Below are 19,798 nucleotides of genomic sequence, written 5' to 3' on the forward strand. Positions count from 1 at the left end.
TTTATAGAATACCACAAAAAATGATAACCAACTATATTCTGATGAAATTTTATGCCAGGGAGCTTCAAAAATAATCTGGAATGGGTTAGGGTTTCAAATTTCCATAATAAAAAGTTTTAACTTTTTTTTTTTTTTTTTTGGAAACAAACTCCACAGTACATGATTTATCTGCATCTTACCTAAAATTTCTTTTTCTATTTTAAGACTATATTAAATTGCTAGCACTAATATTAAAATTGGGTCTATTACCTCTTACATATTAACATGTAATAATGAGTTTAATTTGTTCTTAGTCTAAGGGTAAAAAAAAAAATCTAATAGGATCATTCATAGTCTCTGTTTCTAAAAAGAACAAAATCCAAACCATCCTATTCATTTACACATTTTTTCAGAAATATCTAGTTGACATGTACTATGTATAAAGAAATCTCTGGTTTCTGCTCCTCAGCCTCTAAGAATCAGTAGAAAGCTCAGCTGCACCTCTCAGCTGCTTCAACTGGATGAGGAAACTCCCATAGGCTAAAGCAGCTCAATTTATCTCTTTGAACTCTATTCATCTCTTATTATCTTTTTACTAGAGGCCCGGTGCATGAAATTCATGCATTGGGGGGGGGGGGGGAGGTACCTCAGCCCAGCCTGCACCCTCTCTAATCTGGGACCCCTCTGGGGATGTCCGACTGCTGGTTTAGGCCCGATCCCTGTAGGATCGGGCCTAAACCGGCAGTGGAACATCCCTCTCACAATCTGGGACTGCTGGCTCCCAACCACTCGCCTGCCTGCCAGCCTGATCACACCCTAACCACTCCCCTGCCAACCTGATCAATGCCTAACTGCTCCCCTGCTGGCCCGATTGCCCCCAACTGCCCTCCCCTGCTGGCCTGGTCACCCCCAACTGCCCTCCCCTGCCAGCCATCTTTGACCACATGGGGACAACCATCTTGTGCGAGGGTGTGAGGGTCAATTTGCATATTACCTCTTTATTATATAGGATTTTTAAATATTCTTATTGATTTCAGAAAGGAAGGAAGAGGGAGAGATAGAAATATCAATGCTAAGAGAGAATCATTGATCGGCTGCCTCCTGCATGCCCCACACTGGAGATCGAGCCCACAATCCAGACATGTGCTCTGACTGGGAATAGAACCCCGACTTCCTGGTTCCTAGGTTGATGCTCAACCACTGAACCACACTGGCCAGACGACTCATCGCTTATTTTCTGCTCAGTATTTCTTCATTATCTTGTTAAATCCTTACTGTATACTTTTCAGTTGTCTTTTAATGGGAGACTTCACTGGCTGATGCCAGAAGTGAAAGTCCTCCTTCGGTCCAGTGTCAAGATTTTCAGCCTTTTAAGTCAAGCCCAATTCACCTTTGGAAACATGATGATGTAAGTATCTGGTGGTTTGAAATGCTATGTTTGAACAAAGCTGCAAGCAGCTCAGAAGGTAATGGAGAAGGTCCTAGCTATCTATTTTTTAACAGATCCATCAGCAAAGAGTATAATTCTTACTAGCTTAAATTGTTTAAGCAAAACCACTGGCTGATTACTAAACAACAATGACCTAGGAAGTCAGGTTGAAAAATAAAAACAAGAGAAAACAACTAGAAAAATCAGCAGACTCCACAGAATTAGTCTAGGCAAGCCACTAAACAAACAACAAAAACAATAGTTGGTGGTGATGGTGGGGGAATCAGAATCCATATTTGCTACAATATATTACCAAAAATGTTTAGTTTTCAACAAAATATTACAAGCTATGCAAACACACAAAAAATGTGACCCATACAGAGGAAACAAAACAATCAATCAAAACTGTCTCGCCCGAACTGATTTGGCTCAATAGATAGAGTGTAGGTCTGTGGACTGAAGGGCCCTGGGTTCTATTCCAGTCAAGGGCACATGCCCGGGTTGCAGGCTTGATCCTCAATAGGGGTGTGCAGGAGGCAGCTGATCAATGATTCTCTCTCAGCAGTGATGTTTCTATCTCTCTCTCCCTCTCCCTTCCTCTCTGAAATCAATAAAAATATTTTTAAAAATGGGTGAAAACTTCCACAAATTTTAATAAAATGACTAATCTATACACCCATAAAGCTCAAACAACTCCAAGATTGACACAAAAAAGATCCACACTTAAACACATTATAACCAAGATGCCTTTTTTTTTTTTTGAGAGAGAGAAAGAGAAACATCGATAGGTTGTCTTCTGTATGCACGTGGGGATTGAACCCACAACCTAGGTATGTGTCCTGACCAGGAATGGAACCCACGATATACTTATGGGACGATATTCGAATCCACTGAGCCACACCAGCCAGGGCATGGCCTAAAATTGTAAAAGGTGAAGTAAACAACAGTAATAACAGCAGAAACAAAATGAGAAAAATTAACATGACTAGGCTGTTTAACAAATAAAAAATCTTTAAAGTACAGTGTAAGGAACAGTGGAAAGGCCACTATGAATTGGCCTTATATTACAGAGCCTTCTCCAGGGCAGGCTGATAAAGAGCGCTATTAGTTTGGGCCAGGCATTTTGACCAATGCAATGCAGACTTCACATTATTAGGGACTATAAACCTGTTCTATATGAATCTCCCCATCTCTGTTCCCCTACCTTATTCTCCCCTATCTGATGTGCCCTCTCTCTTTTTCTCAAATCTCCTTACCATTCAGACCTAAGTTCCATGAACAGTAGCAAATGACAGAGGGCATAAGATAGTCATTGTACATAACTTTTGTGGTCCCATGCATTCAGACATCAAACATAGCATACTCCTGCATGCTAACAAAAAAAAACCATGGTATTAAAAGAAATTCAAATGTACATCAAATATTTTAAATATAAATCAGGAAATTCATGCCTACATAATTCTGTGAAAAACGAACAAGGTGGGAAAATGTTGAGAATAATATGCAAACCCAATTCCATTTCTTCATATTTTACTTCATTTTCATTTTAAACCCAAGAGAAAAGGAACAAGCACTTCTTTTCCAATTACCTGTTGTGTAGGATTGCTGAGTGGCCAAATCTGTTGACATCATGGTGCAGATCAGGTCTGGGAAGCACTGACCAGCGGTCACAAGCTAGGAGCAAGAAAAACACATTTCAAATGAGACTGCCATTCATCATCAGTAGGAAGTGGCATCTTCTTTGGGAAGAAGACTGCACAAACACAATCACATAAAATGTTTCTCTTGCTTTTTCTGAGTCACACCTTCATTTCTGAGGTAAAATGCAACAGCAGCAGAATAGCAAGGTATGCAAGAAAGGCAGGACCACATGGCAATTCTAATTAGCGAATCCAACATCCCTGACACCCACACCACTCACTCTGTTGCCTATCAATTTCACGCACTAGAATGTTTTTTAACTTAAGCAAATTTTTCAGACCTTATGTAAGTAAAACATATGGGTTCCATAATTATTTTCCACTCTATATTGACTTGCCCAAATGGTAGCTAAAATAGGAAAATACAGGCGAAAAATTAAAACTTAAAAAAAGAAATTCAAACTTCCTTTAAATTTTTAAAAGTCCTTTTGTAGAGCCCTGGCTGGTGTGGCTCAATAGGTTGGTGCATTGTCCTGTCCACTGAAAGGTGGTGGGTTCAATTCCTGGTCAGGGCACATACCTGGGTTGCGGATTCAATGATCCCCAGTCAGGGCAGGTACAGGAGGTAACCAATCAATGTTTCTCTCTCACATCGATTATTTCTCTCTCTCTCCCTTCCTCTCTCTAAAATCAATAAAAAGCATATCCTCAGGTGAGAAAAATAAAATGAAATAAAAGTCCTTCCCTAGATCTCTTAGATCTACTAATTTTCCTTTGTTCTGATCCATGCTGTCAATTTCTCTTACTGGTAAACCACACCAAACTCACACACACTGTCTGCTTCTGAAATAAGCAAAGGTTCTTCTACTCAATCCAGACATTAATTCAACCTTGACAACAACAGCTTTCATTTCCTTCTCCTACCAGTGGAGCTGGGATGAGCAGGAGCGGCAGGCAGGAGCAGCAGGTGGCGTTGGACTGACAGTTTCAGCCCAGTCCCCGCAGGCTATGCTGAGGGACCCCACCGATGCACGAATCCATGCACCGGGCCTCTAGTAATAAATAACCTCTGTTGCTAAATCTGAAAGACTCTCCAGGACTTATTTTAATCCCTTTGCAGCCATTGTTAACAGCTCCCTCGTAGGATGCCAATTTTGCCTCACTTTCCTCCTACTCCTCCTACATGCTTTCGTAGTCTGCATGCTGTTTCTGACTTCTTTATCCATCTATCTGTCCTCTGGCTCTTTGCTCATCCCTGATGACATATGTCCCCTATAGAATTTTATCCTGGAGCTTCCCACTGATCTTGAAACACCAAGAGCTTCCCACTGCTCCATCCCATAGTCATCTCCAGCTGAACATTCTCCCAAATTCACCTTACTCACCTTGTCCCAGACTCCGTCCGGTACTTCTATTTCCAGCCTTGGTAAAAAGCACCATCTCACACTAGATACCTGGGAATCAAAATGCTTTCATCTCTCTCAAATTACACCCCAGGTAATCCTCAAGTTTCCAGGAGTTCTCAAAACCATCTATCTCTTTATCCTCATTGCCACTTCCGCAGCCTTAGTTCAAACCCTCCTCAAGACTTCAGCCTTAAAACTTCCATCTTGCCCCTTCCCAACTACTCATCACATGCCACAAAGAGATCTTCCTAAAACACAAATACGATTCTGTCACCTCCTCTGTAAGATTCTTCAAAAAGCCTAAACTCCTCATCATGACATCACAGGTTTTTCAGGATCTAACCAGTCTGATAGCTGCTTGGGTCTCTAGTTCAGCTGAAGCCATTGCTCTCCTATGTGCAGCTATAATACAGCCAAAACTATTTACAGGCCTCAAGTATGGCATGGTCCCTTTTTGCCTCCACCTGAGAAGTCCACCTAACTTCACTTAGCTGACTTTCCAGTGTTCCTCAGGACCCAGCCTAAAGGGCCCCTTCTCAAAAAGGCTTTCCCCAACTATAACCCTTTTCCCTATATGTTAGGAATGTTCATAGGTGTTCTCATACATTCATCTTAGAGCAAGTAACACCATGAATTGCAATTATATTGTATACTCGGTTCCCTACCTCCCACCCTATGAGGCCAAGGGCAATGTAGAAGCTCAGTAGCTGGCATAGAAATGAACATCCAATGATAATATTTATACAAAAGAATAGCTAGCATTTGTTCTGCATGAACAAATACTGCCCTCTTCTGGAAAAATGTATTACCACACTAGAATTTTTAAATAATGTGAAATTGGTATCTAGGGAACCAACTTAACACAATGCTGGTGGTCAACAACTACATGACACTACATCTGTAGCACAGGAGAGCCCAGTTATCCCAACTCATCCTCAAAAATTAACATTCAACTTACGTTCAACTAATTAAAGGAGTGACTTCAAAAAAAATTTAATACAGAAGTCATGTTTTTTTAATAAATGTAACATTAGTCAAATTAACATAAAAATACCTTTTATGGCCTCTTTTAAATGGCCTGACCTTTTTTTTTTTTTTTTTTTTTTTTTGGCCTGACCATTTTTAACTATTTCCATTTCCTTTAAAATGTTACTTATAGACAAAAAAGACTCTTGAAAATAGTGTTTTGGGGAAACTTACCAATGTCATAAGCCATGAAATCTGAAGAAAAGCATTTGGCGCCATGGCTCATGGATGTGTCATTGTGTGTATTTCCTCCAAACACCAGCATGGTTCCACTCACTATCACAGCTGTGTGCAAGTAACGGAAAAATTGGCTGTCCTTAAGAATGGTCCTTTTGAGATTTAAAAATAATAAATACAAGTTTAGTTTTTTACAATACTTATCACCTATTCACTAATGCAAACATAACCTTGTTTGTTACTTTTTTGTTAATCCTTACCCAAAGATATTTTGCCATTGATTTTGAGAGACAGTGAAAAGGAAGTGGAGGGAGGGAGGGAGGGAGGGAGGGAGGGAGGGAGGGAGGGAGGGAGAGAGAGAGAGAGAGAGAGAGAGAGAGAGAGAGAGAGAGAGAAACACATGGACTGGTTATGCCAGGGTATTGAACCTACAACCCAGGTATATACACTTTGGTCCGAAGGCTGACACTCTAGCCATTGAGCCAAACTAGCCAGGGCAACATAACAACTTTCTTTTTTAAAATATATTTTTATTGATTTCAGAGAGGAAGGGAGAGGGAATAAAACATCCATGATGAGAACCATTGATTGGCTGCCTTCTGCACACCCCCTACTGGGGATCGAGGACCCTGCAACCCAGGCATGTGCCCTTGACAGGAATCAAACCCGGGACCCTTCAACTGAAGCTCTATCCACTGAGCAGAACCGGCTAGGGCACATAACCATTTTCTTAAGTTCACATCCAAATGTTTAAATACTTCTGGATTTTTCCATACATATAACTTTCTTAATAATAAGTAAACATGTAAAATCTTAAAGACTTATGAGAATTTTGACAAACTATATTAAGAGCCACGCCGAAACCGGTTTGGCTCAGTGGATAGAGCGTCAGCCTGCGGACTCAAGGGTCCCAGGTTCGATTCCGGTCAAGGGCATGTACCTTGGTTGCGGGCACATCCCCAGTAGGGGGTGTGCAAGAGGCAGCTGATCGATGATTCTCTCTCATCGATGTTTCTAACTCTCTATCCCTCTCTCTTCCTCTCTGTAAAAAATCAATAAAATATATTTTTTTTAAAAAAACTATATTAAGAGCCTTAAAAATTGATGACCTTATCATTGTAGTTTCTGGATAGGAATCATATGAAAAACAGACAGAAGCTTATGCACAATGCTTTATCAGTAAAACAAAAGCTAGAAACCAAAATTTCCAACTGTACAGGCTCAGTACACCTACACAATGGAGTATTACACAGCCATTGAAAGTGACAGAATATAAAACTGTATCCACAGTATGGTCTCAAGTATGTAGGGCAATACAAAAAGAAGAGAAACTTGCTTTTTAATTATATTATTTCATATCTCAAGTTTGCTTTACATTTATTAAAATTAGCATACTTTATAAAGACCAATATATAGTTTAGAGTGAGGAGAGCTTTAATCTTTTAGGTACTGAGACAATCTCTGTTTGGTGTTTTCATGGAATGATGCCAATAACTGACCCCAGTGATGACACCTTAGTCATCAAGGAAAGGTAAAATGAAAAAAAGAAGGAAAAAGAAAAAAGAGAAGGTAAAATGGATATATTCTACTTAACTACAACATTGTGCATAAACGCAAAATAATTTATCTTTAGGATTCTGAAGAGCTAAAATTTTACAGTGGTACTGAGTGTCTGAAAATCAAAAACCATTAAAAAAAATACCAAGCATTTTCTTGATCAACCTACTACAAGATTATAGAATAATGCAACAAAATAAATACTAGATACTTTATTACCTTCTGCTTATTTCCCAATTTCTTTGTAACACCTGCTAGGCCTAAAGAAAAAAACATAGTACATTGCCCTAGCTGGTTTGGCTCAGTGGATAGAGCGTTGGCCTGTGGACTGAAGGGTCCTGAGTTCTATTCCAGTCAAGGGCACATGCCTGGGTTGCGGGCTCGATCCCCAGTAGGGGGCGAGCAGGAGGCAGCCGATCAATGATTCTCTCTCTTCATCGATGTTTCTATCTCTCTCTCCTTCTCCCTTCCTCTCTGAAATAAAAATATATTTTAAAAAAATATATAGCACATTTTCCCACACCTTAAAATGAAAGCTCAAGAAAAAGCACCTACCACATCTTGGTGTCCACATCGTATCTGTAGAGATCATCTGCGAGCCGGTATTTATTGGCGCTGAAAGCCTTGTAGCCTCCATGAACATAGACTGCTCTAGTCCTGTGGTCATAGACACTGCTATGGCCATAACCCCCTTGGACAAGGGCACCCTCGGTTTTTAATATACTCCACATATTCGTATCTGAAAATGGAAAACAGTTAAAGGCAAATGTTGCAGGCTCCTCTTCTCTAATACTTATAACTACCAAATAGCTTAGGATAAGAGAAGAGATTCTGGGAGACTTGATACATATAACTTTTTTATCATTTTATTTTTAAAGGAAGGTCACCTAAAACTAATAAAGTCAAGTGCCAAACTTCAATTTGTTAAATGTTTTAATGTTCTAATACACCATATTGGAAAAGAATTACATTAAATTTAAGAGTCAAAGTCCCCTCAATTGAACACTTAATTCCCCATGTCAATACACAGATATACTTTATGGGTCTGCTTTCTCAAAATATAAATTATATCTGGTACTCCTATTCCATAAAAACAGATAAAATTTAACCAAAGGAAAGGTTTTATAATAAGAGGAAATAACGCTCCCCTAAACCAATCTCTAAAGAGCTACACAAATGTGTGTGTTTTTTTCAGAATGCGTTGTTTTGAATCATTTTTATTAATTTATTTTATTTTCAGTTCCTAAAGCAGTTAGTGCCATCTTTGACTCTGTGCCAAATTGACAGTAACAAATATACTGCATACTACATAGCAGCACCATAATCTGAATTTCACTAGTAATACATCAATGTTAACTGCATTTCAAGATAAAGTACTAGGCCAAGGTTAGGTTGAATTGTAAAAAAGCCATAATAATTAGGGTAAAGTTTTAAATTTCACATTAAAAAAAATATCACTGGAAAAATATACCTACCCAAGTCATATTCCTGTACATTGCTTATGTACCCATAGAGAGGGCAGTGACCAAAGAAGACCAGCATGACCACTTGGCCCGTATTCAACGTGATGATGTGTGCTGAGTGCCCAACAACTGCATACTGCTCCTTTGCGTCCGGAGTCAACAACACCCATGATTCATTATGAATATGAAACACTCTCAACTCATTGGTCACATTCCCTGTTGAATCAATTTTACCTCCGTACATGTAAATTTTATCCTGGGGAAAAAATGTGAACAAAACTCTAAAAACATCGAAAGGATTAAATCTGAGAACAGAAAAAGAGCAGTTCAAAACCTCAATATTATTCTTAGCTTAAAAAGTGTTAGTGAAATGCAGCTTTCAGTGAATGTCTAGGAAAAGATGGCAAAAGAAACAAAATAAAATAAGTTGTATTCTACATCTCTAATTTGCCACTTTTCTTGGACTTCCTCATGCAAAACCTTTACTACAGTGACAAAATGATTAGAAAAATAAAGTTGAAAAGTTCCTTCATCTACCATAAACCACAAAAACAAGGAAATGAAAATGATTACTTAGTTATATTGCAATGTGGCTATTTTTGGCTAACCTTGCTAATATAAGAAACATAAACACTAATCAACACTATATTATATTAATTTTTAACCATCTAGTACCACAATCATAATATCCTAGTACAATATGAATTCATTAAAATTTCTCATGTTAAATTTGTTTCAACTTTAACTTCCACTTGTACATTAGACAATTATAAACCCCTCCAGCCCTAGCCAGTTTGGCTCAGTGGATAGAGCTTCGGCCTGTGGACTGAAGGGTCCCGGGTTCAATTCCAGGCAAGGGCACATGCCCGGGTTGCAGGCTCGATCCCCAATAGGGGGCATGCAGGAGGCAGCCGATCAACGATTCTCTCTCATCACTGATGTTCCTATCTCTCTCTCCCTCTCCCTTCCTCTCAGAAATCAATATATATATATATATATATATATATATATATATATATATATATATTAATATATATACTTCCAAATATTAAGTTTTCCCTAAATTAAAAAAAGACACTGAAGTCAAAATCATAGAGACAAAAAAGCAGAATAGTACTTATCAGGGGCTAAGGGAGGAAGAAATGAGGACTTAAGTGTTTAATGGGCATAAGTTGCAGTTTTCTTAGATGAAGTTACAGAGATGGATGGAGGTGATGGTTGCACAACATTATGAATGTATTTAATACCACTGAAATTTATACTTAAAAATGGCAAAGATGGTAACTTTTATGTGATATGTATTTTACTACAACCAAAAGGTTAGGGGGGAAAAAACATTAAATAGCTTTTCAACCACATAATATGAAAAAGTCACTATGGAAGAGTTGAGTTTCTAGCTCAGTAGAGTGGAGACATTTTACCTTGTATAATGCTAAAGAATGGCCATATCTAATAACCACATTGTTCACAGAACGGTTCAGTGCAAGCCACTCCCTAGAAGCAAGGTCATACCTACAAAACAAACAGATCATATTTTCACCCAAATGACAGAACAGAATATCTTGTACTCTTTTATTTGTGATAGAATCTAGCTTGGAGATGCTCATTACATCTGACATGCATATGGATAGGCACCTGGGTGAACAAACCTCATATCTGAGCCTACTATGCATATGAGAACTCAGGAAGGAGGGCTGGGTTGTACAGCCCTGGGACAAGAATGAAAGAAATCTAATGGAAGTTTCTAATGATTCCTGAAAACCTCTTCTACACACAGTTTAAATAACCTGAAGATAGCGTTATACCAGTGGTTCTCAACCTTTCTAATGCCGCGACCCTTTAATACAGTTCCTCATGTTGTGGTGACCCCCAACCATAAAATTATTTTCGTTGCTACTTCATAACTGTAATTTTGCTACTGTTATGAGTTGTAATGTAAATATCTGTGTTTTCCGATGGTCTTAGGCTCTACAGCATTGAGAACCGCTAGCAGGGTCGCCTAGGGTTATATATATATATATATAAGCAACCGGTTGACAGTTTGACCGATTGCTCTGACGTGCACTGACCACCAGGGGGCAGACGCTCAATGCAGGAGCTGCCCCCTGGTGGTCAGTGTGCTCCCACAGCGGGAGCGCCACTCAGCTGACCGACGGGCCAACAGGCACTAGATGCACTACTACACCCCTCAAGGGATGTCGGACTGCCGGTTTCAGCCCAATCCCCGCAGGCCTGGGTCCTGAATTGCGAGAGGGCACAGGCCAGGCTGAGGGACCCCACCACTGCACAAATCCATGCATCAGGCCTCTAGTAATTAAATAAAAGATAGACAAGTATCCTAACTCTCCCTTTTCTTTACCTAATTGATTTTTTAAATTCATATTTTAAGAAAGCTATATCATTATAGTATTTCAATTATAGTATGAATACATTTTACAGCAAAAAAATGCCAAAAACATAAATCATCTATACTCTTGCTTTGCAGCTTAATCACATTCAATATCTTAGAATAGTCACTTTTAGTTTGTCTTCGAGAAAAATATCACTCTACTGGTTTTTACTAAAATCATAATATTCATTATGAAGAATGTAACCTATGACCCTGGCTGGGTTGCTCAGTTGGTTAAAGCATCGTCCCAATATGCCAAGGCTGATGGTTCGATCCCCAGTCAAAAATCTTCCTTCCTCCCTCCCTCCCTTCCTTCTTCCTTTCTTTCCTTTCTTTCCTTCCTTCATTCTCTCTCTCCCTCCATTCCTCCCTCCCTCAATCCCTCCCTTCCTCTCTCTAAAATCAATAAATAAAAACTTGAAAAACATGTAACAAATGCAAAAATATAAAGTTAAAACCTTAAAAAATGATCCCACATTTAATCACCTAAAAATGAATATCATTAACATTAAGTAAACCTCATTCCAGGCATTTTTCCATGCATATATACAGATAGAAGAATCGAGTAACAATATATATTTATAGAAAGGAGATCATGCTATGGATAATATGTTTAATAAATACTATTTTAATTTTTATATAATTTAATAGAAAAAAATCAAAGGGAAACAAATGCTATTGTTACACTTTAAAAGTTTATTTTCTGTAAGTTTCCCTAAATAATCCAAGTTTTTAAAATTATACAAATCATTACTATATGTAAACAATTACCCTTTGAGAAAGCATGGAGGGACCTGGAGAGTTTTATGCTAAGTGAAATAAGCCAGAGAAAGACAAGTATCACATGATCTCACTTATACAGTATGTGGACTCTAATGAACAAAAAAACCTGACGAACAAAATAGAACCAGAGACACTGAAGCATGCAACAAACTAATGCATTTCAGAAGGAAGCGGGTAGTGGATAGACATTAACCAAATAACTTATATGCATATATGCATATAACCCATGAACACAGACAATAGTGTAGTGAAGGTCTGGGGAGGGGTGGGGGTGGGGTAGAGGGAAGAAATAAATGGGAGGAAAAAAGGGACATCTGAAATACTTTCAACAATAAAGATTAATTTTTAAAAAGAAAGTTTTATCACAAAATAATAACAAAAAAGGAAACAAATATCCATCAATAGAAAATAGATTAATTATAGTATATCTATGTAATAGAATAATTATACAGAATCAAAAATAAATATACTCAAGCAACCTAACACTGTTGAGAGTTATCAACATAACTCTCAAAACAATGTAAAGCTAAAAAGGCAAACTACAGAATACTATTTCTATAAAGCCTAAAAACAGAAACTTTATTAATTCTAAAATATGTTTATATATAAAGTATAAAAATATGTATGTTAACAAATGACACCACAAAATCAAGGTATTAATTGTCTCTGGGATTTTGGAGGGGTATGCGGGGGGCTTTAACTATATTATCAATGTTTTACTTCCTAACCTGGGTGGTAAATGCATTAATATTCATTATTTTCCTCTAAACCTTTCCTTTTGTCTTAAGTATTATATACATGATCTGAAACAAATCTAACAAAATGGTGACAGTTATTAAATATGAAAAGTACATAAATTAATACCACCTAAAATTTTATGTATTGTTTGAATGTTTTATAATTTTTAAGTACATGAAAAATTTAGAGGTTGAATTCACTTTAGTTTTTAAGTCAAATACAATATAATTTTGGACAAGATCCACTCACTCCCTGTTTGGACAGTTGAAAACAGCATTTGTATTTCCTCCCATGTCTTCTCCCAATTTTTGTTATATAATTTTTACATTATCCAGGTTATAACATTCATATTCCATTCTATAACTATAATTCAACAGTTATTTAGTAGTAGGTCTATATTTTAGCTGGATCAATCTCTTTACAGTCCTCTTACCACAGCTTCTCTTTCTTGAGTCTTTAATTTTTTATTGGCTGTATTTCACTGTCAAGTAGCCTTTTTCTAGTTGAGCTCATATATATTCCTTTCTCTAAATTGGTGAACCTATGACACGCATGTCAGCACTGACACGCGTAGCCATTTCTGATGACACGCAGCCGCTGAGGCGGCCGCATGCCGAGGATAAAACATTTGCTGCTCCTGAGGATGAAACATTTGCAAAATAATGTTTTTTCCTCAAAGTGACACACTACCCGAGTTATGCTCAGTTTTTTGGCGAAGTTTGACACACCAAGCTCCAAAGGTTGCCCATCACTACTCTAAATTCTTTCATGTTTAAGAAAAGTATCTGGAAAAACCAAGATGGCGGCATAAGTAAACACCTAAACTGCTGCCTCGCACAACAATTTCAAAACTACAACTAAAAGACAAAACGAACATCAACCAGAACCACAGGAAAGCTGGCTGAGTAGAAATTCTACAACTAGCAGGAAAGAGGAAAGCACACAGAGAATCAGAGGAGCTGCAAAAGGCTGAGGTACGGAGACACGCGCACAGGCAGCTGAGTGCCTGGCTGGCTTTCTCTAGCGGGAAAGAGACAAAAGCTCCTGAATGCGCTGAACCCCAGTTCTGACTGTACTGAACCCCAGCTCCGGGAGAGACCTTGGGGACCCAGGCTCATATGGGGGGAATCTGTACTGTCAGGTGGAAACTCAGGGGAGCCGTGAAAGGCAGAGGTCTGGAGGCGTGCACGCGAGTGCGCAAAGAGAAAACTGACTGCTGAGTGCGCCGCTGGCTTTCTCTAGCAGGAGAAAAACGGAAGCTCCTCACTGCGCTGATCTCCAGTTCTGGGCGAGAATTTGGGAATCCAGATTCTTTGGGGGAGAAACTGGACTGTCTGGCACCAGGCGAAACTTGAGGGCGGCTTACTCTTAGAGGTGCTTGCAGCGATTACCGAGGGGCACTGAGACCCAGGGGCCTCATAGGGCAGGGCTGACAGAAAGCCAAGACTGTCTACTCAGCCTGAGACTCCGCCCCACCCAAGCTGAGCACAGAGGCTTTTACAATTTTGCAAGTCTTGTCTCATAAGGCTGTCTCCAGCACAGAAGTTCTCCCGGCGTAGACACAGCTGATCCTCACAGCCAATTGGCCTGGAGGTCAATTCCTCCCAGTGATACCAACAATAATCAAGACTTAACTACAACAAGGCTGTACACACAGTCCACAAAGAGTGTCCACCTCAGGTAACTGGGGAGGCCGAGCCACTGGGCCATATAGAACACGTACCACACAAAGCTACCCTACCAACTCAGGGAAGCAGAGAAAATGTGGAGACAAAGAAACAGATCACAAAAAAAAAGAAATGGAGGAAAACAAATGACTGGATATAGAGTTCAAAACCATGGTTATAAGGTTTTTCAAGAATTTCCTAGAAAAGGCCAATAAATTTAGCGAGACCCTCGAGGATATGAAAAAGGACCAACTAGAAATTAAATATACACTGACTGAAATAAAAAATATACAGACACCCAACAGCAGACTAGAGGAATGCAAGAAGCAAGTCAAAGATTTGAAATACAAAGAAGCAAAAAACACTCAACTGGAAAAGAAAAAAGAATCCAAAAATTTGAAGATAGTGTAAGAAGCCTCTGGGACAACTTCAAGCATACCAACATCAGAATTATGGGGGTGCCAGAAGAAGAGAGAGAGCAAGATACTGAAAACCTATTTGAAGAAATAATGACTGAAAACTTCCCCCACCTGGTGAAAGAAATAGACTTACAAGTCCAGGAAGCGCACAGAACCCCAAACAAAAGGAATCCAAAGAGGACCACACCAAGACACATCATAATTAAAATGTCAAGAGCAAAAGATAAAGAGAGAATATTAAAAGCAGCAAGAGAAAAACAGTTAGTTACCTACAAGGGAGCACCCATACGATTGTCAGCTGATTTCTCAACAGAAACTATGCAGGCCAGACAGGAGTGGCAAGAAATAGTCAAAGTGATGAATAGCAAGAACCTACAACCAAGATTACTCTACCCAGCCAAGCTGACATTCAGAATTGAAGGTCAGCTAAAGAGCTTCACAGATAAGAAAAAGCTAAAGGAGTTCATCAACACCAAATCAGTATTATATGAAATGCTGAAAGGTATTCTTTAAGACAAGGAAGAAGAAGAAAAAAGTAAAGATAAAAATTATGAACAACAAATACATATCTATCAACAAGTGAATCTAAAAATCAAGTGAATTAAAAATCTGATGAACAGAATAAACTGGTGAATATAATAGAATCAGGGGCATAGAAAGGGAGTGGACTGAAAATTCTCGGGGGGGAAGGGGTGTGGGGGGTGCGGGAAGAGAATGGACAAAAATCATACACCTATGGATGAGGACAGTTGGGGGGAGGTAAGGGTAGAGGGTGGGGTAGGAACCGGGTGGAGGGGAGCTATAGGGGGAAAAAGGAGGAACAACTGTAATAATCTAAACAATAAAGATTTATTAAATTTTAAAAAAAAGAGTATCTGCTTGCTAGCTTTAGAGTTGAATGACACCTTGGCTGGGTATAATATTCTTGAGCCATCCATTCTTTCCTTCAGAAATGTGCAGATACTGCTCCCTTGAATGCTGGTATTAAATGTTGCTATGGAGAAATCATAAGCAAGTCTGATTTCTCCCCCTTTTATGTGGTTTACTTTTCTGCTTAGAAGCCTGGAGAAGTCTCAATCATTCTCACTGTCTCTCCCTGGCTGTTTCCCGCTTCTCACCCTCCCTTTCTTTCGCTATGTATTTTATTCTCACTATTTTTTAAAAAACACAGTATTATACTTGAGGTAAAAATAACTCAAAACTATCCAGGAAAATGGTTTTACAGAACTTACTGTATACCGCTGCAAGACTTTTGTGGAGTTCTGACCATGCAAGGTGTTTTCTGAGAAGGGCTACTATGGCTTCTGTAAACACATTTACTCCTACTATTCAAGAGAGTGGACTCATTGCTGCCCTTTGCTTACTCCTGCACAGATACTGATACATACAAGTCTTGCAGCTATCAGTGGTTTAGTTTTACCCATCTGTGTAGATCAAGCATGTCAAACTCGCAGGCCCACAATGAATATTTTTGGGGTCCAGCCAATATAATGGTATGTAAGGAACGTTTTAATAAAAATTTTGTAACTTAATTTTTACAATATCCTGTTATACATAACTATTAATCACGAACTACAACATTTGCTAATGACTGATGACTATAATCATGTTGCATTAATTTCCCTTACGAGCCTTACGCGCAGGCACACCATTTCTCCCCACTAATACTGGCAGTGAATATTTTAGCAGCCGATCGCCACTTCACTAGTCTTGGACTGACTTCCTGTGCGCAACAGGAAATATTTCGAGTTCGGAGAACAAGAAATATAGGTTTATTTGCATTATGCTTATTAATTTGTGCAGTTATTCAGTGTCTGGTAAGTTAATGTTCAAGAAAAAATAGTAATTTTTATTAAAATGTTCTATTATTTTATGTTAATGATTACTCATTTATTTCAGCCCTTTGTATTCACCATGTCTCTATTGAAATAAACCTACGTTTCTATGAAAATTGAAGCTTTTGTCTTTCTGCGGCCCACATAAACTTAAGCCTTGTTTATTTGGCCCATGTTAGCCTTTGAGTTTGACATGCTTGATGTGGTTGCATACCTCTAACCAAGTCTTGTTATCAATGTAACCCATGTATTTTTGCATGTTTCCTAGTTGTTCTGTGTGTTTAATGATACATTTTGGGGGAAATCATAAACTATGCCTTATTCCCAGACCCCCTTAAAGAACAGATGATAGTTTTTTACAACCTTCATTAATAGAAAATGTCTAGAAGACACTGCGAGGGCACAAAATCAGCAATAAGTTAAGCACTGATAAATTTCTCCCAAAAGTCAATCTCCATAGCTAATTCCACCATGACAACATATATTCTCCTTTCAGGATAAGTGGCATGAGACCAGTAAATAGACCTTGAACTCTGGGAAGTACTACACAGTGGCCTAATTTCCACTGGTAAACTATAAATTCAAACCATTTGATATATAGATTTGTTGTTAATTAAATGAAGAGATAAAGTAACCCCCTATTTAAAAGAACCTACTATATGTACTTAAAGCAAAGCATGAGATACAGTATTTGGAAAAGATGAATCATTGCTTATTACAATGAATTCTTTGTGGCTTCCAATTTCAAAAACTAAAAATATGTCAAAAAAGTCTGGGATACTACTACCAAAATATTAACAGAGATTTTCCACCAGATAATAGAATTACTGATGATTTCTTTTCCTTTTGTTTATCTCTATTTTATAAATTTTAAAAATGGAAAATTAATTTTTTTGCAAAAGTGTTAAAACAACTTACGCTAGAACCATGCTGTAATCTGAGTGGTTAAACATATATCCTCCAACAACCCACATTGTATTTCCATTGACCACAGCTTTGTGAGAGGCTCTGGGGAGCCCTGGGTTAGAATATTCCTCTTGAGTCCAAAATGACTGGTTAGCTGGTACAGGAATTGAACATCCAGGACCTAATAAAACATAATAAATTAGCTTCACAAAATGCAGCTTTAGAATTACTGCATTTCAAGTTTTAATCTACTAAATGTAACAAATATCTAAAGATACTCAGTCTTGCCCTTTAGTGTCTAGATATCAGACAAATAACTTTAATTTGTGCTTTTAATTTACTCAAAGCTAGAGACCAACAGTAATCTCTCATAAAATTCAAAATCACATACTTGTTAATGATGACCTGACCATATACAGGTTAGGATTTTTTAGAAATAAAATACTTGCTTCAACAGCCCTCAGAGGAAAGCGGACAAAGGGATTATTAAGGCAAATGGAAAAAAAAAAAAAACAACAACAAAACTTTAGGGCTAAAATGTAAAGACTCGTCCCAGGAATAATAGTACAAACTTCCCATTTCCTGGAAAATCAAGAAGCTCCATTCTTGGAAGGTTTAGCTTCTGCTGCACCATTTGCACAGTGGTAGGTACTCAAATACTTTAGTTATTTACCTCCTTGATTTCCGCCAAATTGAACAAATAAAGCATTTATAAAAGCACATTTCCTTTCACAATAAAAGTGGTCTGACGAAGGGATAAATATATAAAGAAAATCACTAAATCAGTATCAGCTATTATCATCCATCCTTAAAGAATTTGCTCAACGCCAAAACCGGTTTGGCTCGGTGGATAGAGCGTTGGCCTGCGGACTCAAGGGTCCCAGGTTCGATTCCGGTCAAGGGCATGTACCTTGGTTGCGGGCACATCCCCAGTCGGGGCTGTGCAGGAGGCAGCTGATCGATGTTTCTCTCTCATCGATGTTTCTAACTCTATCCCTCTCTCTTCCTCTCTGTAAAAAATCAATAAAATATATAAAAACAAACAAAACAAAACAAAAAAACAAACAAAAAAAAGAATTTGCTCAAGCTTCTTTAATAATTTTTACCTACATATAAATCCATTAGCTGACTACTTTAGAATTTTACTATATATTGAAAGTTTCTGAGGAGACATTATTATTGTCCCATCTCCCAGCTTGGTTATCTGCTATGTCTTCTTATGGCTGAGACCAAGTTCTCCAACTTTCATGAATGAATTGCAAAGAATGTCAAACCCCTTCCCAATTCTAAAGAGACTACAACCACATATCTATGAATTTCAAATATTTGTAAGAAGCTCAATAAAGAGATGTGAAAATCTAAACACTACCTGATATTTGAATAACAGAGAAGATATAGATACTAGGAATAAAGTCAGTTACAAGTTATTAAACTAGAAATATACTTTAAATTGGAAGAAAAGTGAAGAAAGCACCTACCCTGCCACTCTGAGAAGCAGAAACATCCTCTGACATCACTGGAATTGCAGATGCCTCGATGAGGAAAACCACAGTTATTTACACAGTGAGGAATGTCACATGCTTCACCTTTCCAGTTTTCAGAACATTCACACTGAGCAGTGTTGCTGCTGTTGCTGATCTTACATTCTCCTCGGCCTGAGCAATTATTCGGACACATGTCAAAACTATAAAAACAGTGAGAGAAAATTAAATCAAAACAAAGCAACACTTGTAATAATTTAGGAGAACTTTCTCCTACACAAGGTTTAAGAATGTCACTGTCTTTCTAGTTCATTCACAAGCACAGCTGCAGTACTTACCATTCAGCCTAAATAGGGTCACCCAACAAAGCATAGCTTGGGTAAGTAATGAAATCAAATTGACCTTGCTGGATTCTCTTAAGAGATAAGTGAAAAAACTTACAAAGAGAGAAGAAATTCTTGCAAAATGTTCAGGCTTAGCTTCTCAAGATGGAATGACTATCCTATTCTTGGTAGCCACAAATGATGAGCATTACAAAAATTATGAAATGCATGTTGCAAGTTTGCAGAAGAAAAGGATAAGACAAACTGCCAACAATGCACCATCATCCTTATGGTGTGTGTGTATATATATATATACATATATATATATATATATGTATATATGTATATATATGTATATATATGTATATATATATATATATACTAGTAGCCCGTTTGCACGAAGATTCGTGCAATAGACCTTCATTCACCTGGCTGCCTGCACCAGTTTTCTGCCGGCACCAGGGACCCAGGCCTTGGCTGTGGCCACCGCCTTCTGCCTTTTTTAGGGTCGGGGCTTGGCCCCGGGCGGTGGCCTTGGGCTCCGCGGCACCCAACATCCTTGCTAAGGATCGCAGGAGCC

The 19,798-nt window shown here is 38.3% G+C and overlaps 1 protein-coding gene across 3 annotated transcripts in view; it reads right to left on the reverse strand.

Annotated features, from left to right (window-relative positions):
* Positions 1–19,798, reverse strand: part of ATRN (attractin) — a 174,863-nt gene that overhangs the window by 98,824 nt on the left and 56,241 nt on the right. For all 3 annotated transcript variants that reach the window (XM_079784526.1, XM_079784525.1, XM_079784524.1), the window contains exons 5-11: positions 18,893–19,098; positions 17,427–17,595; positions 10,099–10,189; positions 8,690–8,933; positions 7,770–7,953; positions 5,655–5,809; positions 2,998–3,082 (exon numbers count right to left, since the gene is read on the reverse strand). In XM_079784526.1, the coding sequence (XP_079640652.1) occupies positions 2,998–3,082; positions 5,655–5,809; positions 7,770–7,953; positions 8,690–8,933; positions 10,099–10,189; positions 17,427–17,595; positions 18,893–19,098 (1,134 nt within the window). The remainder of the gene's footprint in view (positions 1–2,997; positions 3,083–5,654; positions 5,810–7,769; positions 7,954–8,689; positions 8,934–10,098; positions 10,190–17,426; positions 17,596–18,892; positions 19,099–19,798) is intronic.

This window comes from Cnephaeus nilssonii (genome assembly GCF_951640355.1).
Source record: "Cnephaeus nilssonii genome assembly, chromosome: 11".
NCBI classification, from domain to species: domain Eukaryota; kingdom Metazoa; phylum Chordata; class Mammalia; order Chiroptera; family Vespertilionidae; genus Cnephaeus; species Cnephaeus nilssonii.